Raw genomic sequence first — 10,044 nt, 5'->3', positions numbered from 1 at the left:
CCTTGAATATCGACCCTTAAATGGATCCTGCTCAAGAGACGTTTGCACCATCCCTCAGACTTTGCTCTTTGAACAGCTGTCTGCTCCCTCAGGGGAGCCAACCCAATTGCTGCCATGTTCTTGCAATGAGCTCCCGCCTAACTGAACCAGCCTTAGCTCCTTCCTGGCTCCATCCAAGTTCTAGCATGCCTTAGGCTGTGGTCTCAGGGCTTAGGAAACTATCTTTCCTTACTTCACATTTTATAACCAGCTTTCGAACACATCTTGTTTGGTTCTCACAAAAGACTCTGTGAAAGAGGTAGTGAGGTTGTAATTGACCCTATATTGCAGATAAGGAAACTGAGACTCAGAGAAGGTAAGTATAAGGTGTCCACATGGGCAGAGCTAATAAGTGGAGAACCAGGTCTCCTAATTCTGACACCCTCTTCACTGCCCAGGTCACTTAGTATATTGAGTGTCTACTGTGTGGCAGGTACTAAGCCCCACTTGCCTCCTGTTTCTTCCTTATACTCTTGTGCTAGAGCCTCAGATAAAAAAAGTCAGTCTGGGGTTAATTTGACTCACCCTCCTCCCTCCCTGTGACACTATGTCCACCAGCTCTCCTCAGGGTTCCTTTGGCCTGCTCCCATCTCGTTCACAGGACACAAGAGTAAGTGTCCTCTCTTTGGCTGAAACACCCAGACTGGTAGCTTTATTGTCCCACCACTGCCCCCTGGAGAGGAAAGCCTTGATCTGGAGTTGGAACCTCTTTCCAAGGGGGATTCTTAGAATCTTTTGAAGAGAAACTAGATTCCTGAGGTGATGATGGATTTTAGCATTTCTCAATGTGGAGAGGGCATGAGGTTCCTTTGTGGACCCTGGATGGGATTTTAAAAAGAAAATCTCTTGATGGCCTTTTGGACAGAGAGGAGATGCTCTGTGTTTATTGTGTGGTGGGTGAGTGGGGGGACGGATTTCAATAAGAAAAGGAATCTCTCCCACCATGAGGGGGTGGGGACCACTCCTCTGACAGAGTATGATGTCCCTCGGTTTCTAAGGAGAAAGGAAATTTCTTGCAGGAAAGGAATGTCTTTCTCTTTTAAGAGACAGGGAAGCTCTCTCTAAGGGATTGCTGAGTGTGGGGGAAAGGAATACTTACTCTCTCCTTTTTTTTCTAAAGGAGAAACCTCCTTGAATAAGGAAAGCTTCCATGTGTTTGTCTGCTGGGGAAAGACTTTCTAGAGAACAATTCTGACAAGATTATGTCTGGTTTTCTCTTCCTTTCTGATATACTTCCCTCATGGACTCAGCTCTGAGAGGGAGTGGCAAATAATATTTTTCTGTTAAGAGGGCAGGGAAGCTGAGAAGAGAGACTTACTGTGGGGGAAAGTTTTACTCTGAGGGGCTGATGATGGGGACATGAGACTGATGACTCTGAGATGGGGAAACCCCCAGTTAGGCTGGGGAAGCCTTTTAGGAAGTCCAGAAGCCAAGAGTGTTAAAGGGAGCTTAGAGATGTGCTGGGCCAGCCCTTGTTTGCTTACTAGGTAACTAAGGCTTGGGGAAGGGAATGCCTTTCTAATGAGTGACAGAGCCAGGAGTTGAACCTGGCTTGTCAAGTCCCAGCCTGGGGCTTTTCTCACCACAGTTGACTGATGGAGGGAGGGCTCTCTGCTGCTTTGGAGAATGACACTGGCGAGAGAACTTCTGCTGTGAAATGCCTGACCTATGGAGGTCAGGCACTGGAGACATCTCTGGGGCAGGAGGCACTGATTCCTTAGAGAAGGAAACTGGGGAAGAGTGGAGAATCAGGGGCTATGCCCAGAGGAAAGGGGTCAAAGTCACTGTGCTGTCTGATGGGTGGCCTGCTTGTGGGGCATGGGTTTACAGTGCATGAGGAGTTTCAAGGAAGGAAGGGGACTATTTCTCCCAGGAGTGTGGGGAAGGGGCCCTTGCCAAGGTAATGTATGCTACTTTCTTGGACTTATGAAATTTCTCTATCATTTCCTGTCTCTCCAGAGGAAGCTGTCATTTAAATCTTTCTAAAATTGGGCAAGACGCCCAAGGAAACTTTCTGAGGTGATGTAAATGTTTTATAATATATTGTGGTCATGCTTACAAAAATGCACACAAAGTCTGAAACTCAACAACATGCTGTGTACTTAAAATGGATGAAAAAATAAAATAAAATTAGAGGAAGGGGGTAAGCAAATTCGATCCCCATAAAGCTGTTATTAAAAAATGAAAAAGTAAAACAAAACAGAACAAAACCCGAAACCCGAACAACAGAGAACAGGAGAACATGGCTCAGAGGCTGGTTTTGTGGGGTTGGGAGGGCTGCGGTCCCTTATGTGCAGCTTCAGCTACTCAAGTTGCTATTTCTGTTACTCATTCCTTTCTTGATCAGCAAAGACCCAAGGCCAGCTCATCCAGGGGGAGGTCAGAGGTTGCAGGATAAAGAACTTGACAAACACACAAGCCACCTCTACATTTACTCTAAAATTTTGTTTAATGTGTAACATTTCAGGCAGAGAGAGGCCTTGGGGACTAGAGGCAAAGACAGCTCTGACCACCCCCCACTCAGACTTATCTGCCTGCTTCTCCCTCCCTAGTTCCCTGCCTCAGACAGGTCTTCCTTTTCCCTTCTTCCTCCTTGTGTGTGCTACCCTCCCTTCTCCACCCACTTGTCCACAGCACCCTTCTTCCACTGCACTCGCTCACATCCCTCCCCACTGATGTGACTCCAGAAATAGGGTCTCTGACAACATGGGGTTAAGATTAGTTTCATAATTGGAGATGCTGTCAGAACATTCCATCTCTTGTCCCCAGGGTCCCCAGGAGAGGGGTAGGGAAGAGGAAGGGGTCCAGTGAACAAGAGCTGCCCACACCCCCACCAGCTATGAGCACTGGGGTGGGTGACCTCCAGCTCCCCGCCCCTTCACCCCTCAGATGGAAAGCCCTGGGGAAAGGGACATGGAGGCAGGGAAGGGAGGTGTGGGTGGAGCGATCCCTCACAGGCAGAGGCCCGTGGGCAGGCAGGGGAGAAGGAGGGCCAGGCCCTGGCCAGGGGAGGGCAGGATGGGAGGTTGCCTGGTGTGTGGCCTCAGCAGGCCGAGCAGCGGTCACTCTTCTCGGCCAGCCCAGTCCCACTGCCTGGGCTTCGACGCAGTATGTCTTTCAGGGAGCCGTCCTGCTCGCTCAGCAGCTTGTTGATCTCATTCTGCTTGTATTCAGGTGAGAGGCGGTGGCCAAAGCCCGAGCCCTTGCGGGAGGGCGGATTGGAGCGGCGCTGGGCTCGGCGGGCACAGGCCCGGATGATGAGGTACACCACCTCAGCCACGTTGAGGATGATGCAGATGCCTGAGGCGGCCAGCATAAAGACCGTGAAGACAGTTTTCTCAGTGGGGCGGGACACGAAGCAGTCTACCGTGTTGGGGCAGGGGTAGGCGTCACACTTGACAAGCCGCACCATGGCATAGCCGGGGTAGAGCAGATAAAAGACATACATAAAGGCAGCCTCGAACAGCAGCCGGAAGACCACACTGATGACATAGGTCCACCACAGTGTCCCTGAGATGTGGACCTTGTGCCTCTTCACCTCCTCCAGGTGAAGGGGGTCCCCATGGCCCTCAAGTCGCAGCATTTTCTTTTCTATGTGCTGCTGGTGAGCCACATGCATGGCTACCAGGAGAGCTGGGGTGGAAACCAAAATGAGCTGCAGAGACCAGAGACGCACATGGGAAATGGGGAAAAAGTGGTCATAGCAGACGCTGTTGCAGCCAGGCTGGAGGGTGTTGCAGATGAAGGAAGACTTCTCGTCACCCCACACACTCTCCGCAGCCACCACCAGCACCATGATTCTGAAGATGAAGATGACTGAGAGCCACACTCGGCCAATGGCAGTAGAGTGCCGGTTCACGCCACTGAGCAAGGTGTACAAACCTGTCCAGTTCATCCTGCCTCATTCACACCTGCAAAACAGGAGCCACAAACAAGTTGGCAGGAAGCTGGAGCAGAAAGCCAGGCACCATGACACTGCCTGACACCCCCCAACCTCACCCCTTCCCAGAGCCAGTGGCAGGAAAGGAAGGACAGCCATAGCTTTCCTCATCACCCCATCTCCCTTGCCAGCCTCTCCTCCTCCGCCTCCTCCTCCTCCTCCTCCTCACTTGACTTGAACTCCCTGAGCCCCATCTCTTCTTCATTTTCATCCAATATTCTTTCCTCTCCAGCCCTTTTCTTTACCAGGTCCATTTTGTTCTGCCATCAGCCATCGTCTTTAGCTCCCCAGCCCCCGGCTCCTTAACTCTGGACCTGGGGCCAACCCAACAAAGCCCCATTACCTTGGGCAGCGCCTATCCCTGAGGCCACCCAGAAAGGGCCCCTATGGTCTCATGTCTGTGCAGGGGGAGTGGCCCCTGGGTCCGCGCCTGCGTCCCAATTCAACGCCGCCCGGTGCTGGGGAGTCATATGCTGCTTTATACCCAGTGTCTGCACAATGGAACCTTTGTAGGGCTCTGAACAACGCCCTTTAGAATTCAGATCAAACGCCCTGACTTCCGCCCACCCTACACACAGAGCGCTTGTGTCCCAGAGCCAGACACCCAGCCTGCACCCACCTGTTCTGTGCCCACCCGGTCCATCGCCGCACCTGCCCCAAGGCCCCGCCAGAAGAATGGCCATGGCTGGGACTGGGTGAGATGGAACAAAGACAGGTGCATGTAAAAGGGGACCCCAAGGGACCAGGAGGCTCTGGGCTGAGGCCCTCCCCCCGGACCCAGCTAGGAACATAGGGTCAGCAGGACTTTTCCTAGGCTTAGATTCTCTCCAGGGTATGGGAGAGCTAGAAGATAGGAAAGGGAGCTCGTATTTATGAAGGCAGGAATCATGTTAAGCTTTTTCCCACACAGTCTTTCTTTTGCCCCACTTAGCAAGCTTCTAAGGTCTGTTACCTCAGTCTTTCTGCATGAGGAAGCTGAAGCTCAGACAAGTAACTCAACTCAAAGTCACACAGCTAGGAAGTATAGAGTAAGATGAAACACAAAAGTATCTGAGGCAGCAGTCTAGACTTCACAGTACACTAAGATGGTGTCAGGAAAAACAAAGGCTAGCCATTGTTAATAACAACAACAAAAGCAAGAGCTAATACTACCCATAAAAGCATAAGAAACATGTAAGTGGTTGAAACCCATGAGTACATTCCAGCTCCAGTGTCATGGAGCAAACGCTGACCATCCCTCCTTGAACTTCACGAAGGGAACCCATACAGAGGGTGGAGAGGAGGGCATATAGTGAGCACAAGCTGAAGGAAAAAGCAAAAGGTAACCAAGCAAACAGAAGTTTAGAAGATGGAATAGGTAGGAGTTCCATGGTTTTGGGTTTGAATCCCAGTACAATCGTGGCTTATTACTGACTTTCTCTGAGCCAGCTTGCTCATCTGTAACTAGGGTGAATACCCAGGGTTATTGTGAAATTCAGTGAAGCAAGCAGAATTTCTTAGCCTGGCTCCTGTTTCATAGTTGGTGATCAAGGTAAGGAAGAACGAATCAGGAAAAGAAAACATTGTTGCTTGAGGGGGGCTAGGTGGTCTGCCAAATGCAATAGCCCTCTTTTTTTCTTAGTAATGCTGTTGTTGACCTAGAGTGTCCATCTGGATAGAACAGACTGTTTGGCCCTGCCCCCAGCATTAGGTATACATTCTAACCTCCTGGCTTCCTGAGCTTGCCAATTGCTCCAGGGAAGAAATTCCCCTCTATCACTTAGGCAGGCAGAGAAAGCCTCGCTCACCTCCCACCACTTCTGCCATTAAGTAGTAGAGAGATGGCACTGGAAGCTGGGAACTGATGTGAGGAAGCCACACAGGTGCACCATTTCCTGCCACCAGCGCAGGGGCAGTGGCTGCGGCAAAAGGCCCACGGCCGGTTCTGGGCAGTCCACTCTCTCTTGTTGGCTAAGGGGCAGGAGATTAGTGACTGGGAAAGTTGGGGAATGGGATGAAACAAACTAGGAGATGAAGGCATGGTCCACAGGACTCCTCTGAACTTCTCTGAACAAGGTTTCTTGATTTAATGAAGAAAACAAAAGCCTTAGTGAGTCCATGCTGTGGGTTTAAACCAGTGTGGGGAGGCAGGGACACGGGTGCCCTTTGCCCCAAGCCTGGGATTTGGAAAGCAGGGATGCTATGGGAGGCAGCATGGTCGGCTCTAAAGAAAATGATTCCTCCAGTGAGACGTGTTGGATTCAAAACCAGGGGGGCAAGGAGCATTGTTAAGCATAACCATTTACCGAGCAGGTGTTTCCATGCCAGACCCTTGTACACACACTGTCTCAAGTAAGCCCACGAATAACCCCATGAGGTAGGTGTTATTTTGAATCTTCATGTCACAAATGAGGAAACTGAGGTAAAGAAAGGTGAAGGGACTTGTCCAGGGGTCACAAGGGTCACACAGTCAGCATGTAGTCAAGTTGGGGTTTGAGCCAGGCCGAGCTGACTCCAGAACCCATACTCTTTCCCATAAGTCCTACCACCATGGCTAGAATTAGAATTTTCCTTCCTGTGAGTGTTTTTAGAAAAAGAGATTCAAAACTGGCCTGGCTTTTATTCTCTTCTAACCCTTTCCCCCTTTCCTATCAAATGACAGCACTTATTCCTCTCCTTCCTTCCCAGGGCTCTCTGCTGCCACCTGATTTGTTCTGTTTTTCCTTCCTTACCTTTCTTGGACTGCTTTCTCAGGATCCAAAGCAAAGTTCAGCTGTTCCTTTCTCTCTGCTCCTCAGGGGTACCCCACAGACAACCTGGCCACTGCTGAGTTTCTAGGCTTTGGTAGCTCTCTGCGTCTCATCTTCTTAGCCCCCTGGGACATAGCCAGTAGCTCCCTCCAGGGCCCCTAAAGACTCTTGTATAGGCACTGAGAGCTCAAGCTTTGCTCTCCCCTTTGGAAGGAGAGCTGATCCCTTTGTCAACATAAATTCCTCAAGGGTTTCACTTTAAAAGCAGCCAGGGGAGTGACCTGATTTTGAAATCCAAACCGTTTTTGTGACTTTGGGTTAAAGTCCAGGTATTGATATACTCTGTGTTGCTCCAGGCATGTTTTGCTCTCCTGTGTAATTAGACAAGACTTCCCCGGTCACATCAGGCTCTGGCCTCATCCTCGCCACTCAAGCACAGTTCAAACTCAGATGATACTTAGTCCTTACAACAGCTTGTAATATTATCCACATTTTTCAGACAAGGAAAGTGAGGCTCAGAGATGTTAAATAACTTGCCTCAATGGCAACTGCACTGCTGCTAAATGGTAGAGTCAAGTTTCAAATTTATTTCCCTTTGACCCCAAAGTCTTTGTACATTACACTGCCTTTGGTGGACTCTCTTCCCTTTAAGGACTTTGCATTCTAACCAAGACTAGGGCCACAACTCAAAAATGTATATCCTTTCCCACGTGTGCCTGTGTGTGCGGGCATACACACACACACTCATGCATGCACACCTGCTCCCCTACGCATGCGTGTGTGGACATCAAGACCCCTCTCTCTTTCTGAGTACCCTTCCTTCCCTGTCCCTCCTTCTAACTACAGGAAATCCTTATGTTTTTTGGTTTGGGGAAGAAGGGCCTGGCTGGGCTAGATGAGGTTGTGTTCAGCCTCAGACTCCACTCTTCCTCCTCCATTTCACAGACAGCCTTTGGCCAGGAAAGGACAGGGAGCTCTCCTTGAGATTGCCTTTTGAATTTCAGGCTGCCTTCATCACTTTGGCGTGGCTAAGACCAAACCCCAGCCCTCTTCCTTTCCCCCTGCTTCTCTTCCCTGTCTCTTCCCTGTGGTTCCACAGCAGCTCAGTCTGGCCCTTGTCCTCTCTACCCTGCCATATGTATTCTGTGGCCAGACTTGGGCCAGGGCAAGTCTAGATCAGTCCAATTTTCTTCTTCCCTCACTCTGCCACCGTCTTTTCGTGGAACTCCAGCGAATGGCAGCTTTCTTACTCACTGTTTGGGCCAAAACCTCCTGCTCCTCCATCAACTTCTGACTTCCTGTTGTTCTCTACTTGGACCTCTATAACAGCCACCATTTATAGAATGCCTACTGTGTTGTAGGAGCTGTCTGCTCATTAACTCTCATCCTCACAACCCTGTGAGCTGTAGGTTATTGTCTTAATTTCATGGACTAGGCAGTGGAGGCGCAAAGAAGCTGAATAACTTACCACACAGCCAGTAAGCAAGTGCTGGAACTCACATTAGAACTCATGCTGGCCCCTCACCAAAGCCCAAGCCCCTTCCCCATTGCTGTGCGGCATCCTCAGCCTTCTCTCCCTTCAAGCCCCACTTGTCTATGTTCTCCTATCTCATTTCCTAAGTCCATGCATTATGCCGTGCCATTCCCAACAGCTGGAACAACTTTCAAGCAGCTGGGGAGCTACCCCTCCTTTCAGTCTCCCAATCGTCTTACTCAAAGCTCAGCTAGAGTCTGCCTACTTCCCTCAAGAAAATGGAGGTGTACATTCCCAAATCTCAGCCCCATTGGCTAGCTCCCTGTGCCCACCAAGGGCACCTTATTCATCTGCCTGCAGTCCCCATGCTGGTGGCGTGTCTGGTTTACTAATCAGGGAAGGAAACCCTAGCAGTGCCCAGCAGGCCCACCAAGCCCTAACCTTATGTGGCAGGGAATGTCTTAAAGAGACAAACTTGGCCACCCTGTGCCTTAGGGGCCCCTTGAGTCTTCTGAGGCATTTGGCCCTGTGGGGATGAGGGGAATCCTTGTCTCAGAAAAAAAGACTGAGAGAAGCAACTTTGAGCCCGGAAAGAAGATAAGAGTTGGGAGCTACAGAAAGAGGCTAAGCAAGCGTGGCACTTGGCAGGAGGGGCCTCACCCCAGCTCAGAGGAAAGAACAGAAGGGATCTAAGGGTCTAAGTGCTGAGATCAAAAGAAGGCAAGACCTGGGTCTCTCCCCAGCCTCTGTTTCTGCCCCCACACCCTGTGCCACACCAGCCCCCACCTGGTATACCTCCCTCACCCCCCAGCTTCCTCACCTGGCTGCTGCTTCCCTTTCCCAGAGAGTGTCTGCAGGCGTGTCTGCACTATGCCACTAGGCACTGTCAGCCCAGTTCAGGGGAGGGACCAAAAGCCCAGGGGCCGGAGCCAGATATGGCCCACAGCCCAAGAGGAACCAGACAAACATTAACCAGCCCTCGTCCTTCCACACAGTCATTAAATGAGATCGGTCCCCTGAGCTCCCAATGGGTTCAGAAAGACAGATCACATAGCCTGGAATTACTGCCCTGTCCCAGACAGAGAGAGGCATCATTGACACCCATGTGCCCGTATTTAGCCCATCTGGGAGGCTGAGCTGGGCCTGGGCTCACCAACAGCCTTCAGCCTTCCTCTAGCTCCTGGCCACAGGCAGACACAACCTGTGGGCGAGCTGCAGAGAAGGCCTCAGCCCTGGGTGCCCTCCTTTCCATCCCTTACAGCCCCCGACTATAAAACGGTAAGACTCTGGGGGGAGAAATAGTCATGGGCAATGCTTACCGGCACCTTGAGGTCAAGGTAGGGAATGGCAGTGCTTCCCCAATAAGGCAGGAGCAGGGTGCTCTTTGACCCTCTGCTGATTGTCCATGTCCTGAGTGGCTGGGGGTGGATCAAAGTATTTCCAATCCCATCCCAGAATCCTAAAACTGCTTCAAAAATTGCCTTCTACCCTCAGGGATCAAGGCAGTTGAGCCGCAAAGTGTATCATGTGCAACAACAGATCTTGGCAATCATTAAGGCAAACAAAGAATGTCAACCATTAACTGAGGGGTCAGTCCAATTTGTAGGAGGGTTACCCGAAGACCCTGTTAGTTCTATGGCCTGACTGGCAGTGAAGAAATGAACAAAGACCCCTGCCTTCTGCCCTACATCCCAGCCTGAGTTCACTGCCAGAAAGAGAGCATGAGCTTCAGCTTCCCTTGGCCAAACCCGGGCAAATGGATCCATCAATCCCTGAGTCTTTACCAGGCACCTATTGGGTCCCCAGTCCTGGATACATGCTGGGGACAGGTGGCAGAAGACGGGAGAGCATCCCAACTGTTC

At 50.8% G+C, this 10,044-nt stretch overlaps 1 protein-coding gene across 4 annotated transcripts; it reads right to left on the bottom strand.

The window, feature by feature from the left end:
* Positions 1-2,465: 2,465 nt before the first annotated feature.
* GJB1 (gap junction protein beta 1) lies at positions 2,466-9,635 on the bottom strand. 4 transcript variants are annotated; one of them, XM_017670376.3, is made up of 2 exons: positions 9,502-9,635; positions 2,466-3,950 (listed from the first exon to the last, which is right to left on the bottom strand). In XM_017670376.3, exon 2 carries the CDS (start codon positions 3,932-3,934, stop codon positions 3,083-3,085), a length of 852 nt encoding a protein of 283 aa, XP_017525865.1. In that variant the 5' UTR covers positions 3,935-3,950; positions 9,502-9,635; the 3' UTR covers positions 2,466-3,082. The 4 variants fall into 4 exon arrangements, with proteins under 4 accessions (XP_017525865.1, XP_017525862.1, XP_017525864.1 ...); XM_017670373.3 differs by lacking the exon at positions 9,502-9,635 and adding an exon at positions 9,003-9,083; XM_017670375.3 differs by lacking the exon at positions 9,502-9,635 and adding an exon at positions 6,691-6,869.
* Positions 9,636-10,044: the final 409 nt, after the last annotated feature.

Source organism: Manis javanica, chromosome X, assembly GCF_040802235.1.
Source record: "Manis javanica isolate MJ-LG chromosome X, MJ_LKY, whole genome shotgun sequence".
Taxonomy (NCBI): domain Eukaryota; kingdom Metazoa; phylum Chordata; class Mammalia; order Pholidota; family Manidae; genus Manis; species Manis javanica.
The sequence above is the reverse complement of the archived record's forward strand: the minus strand, read 5'-3'. Positions and strand labels throughout refer to the sequence as shown.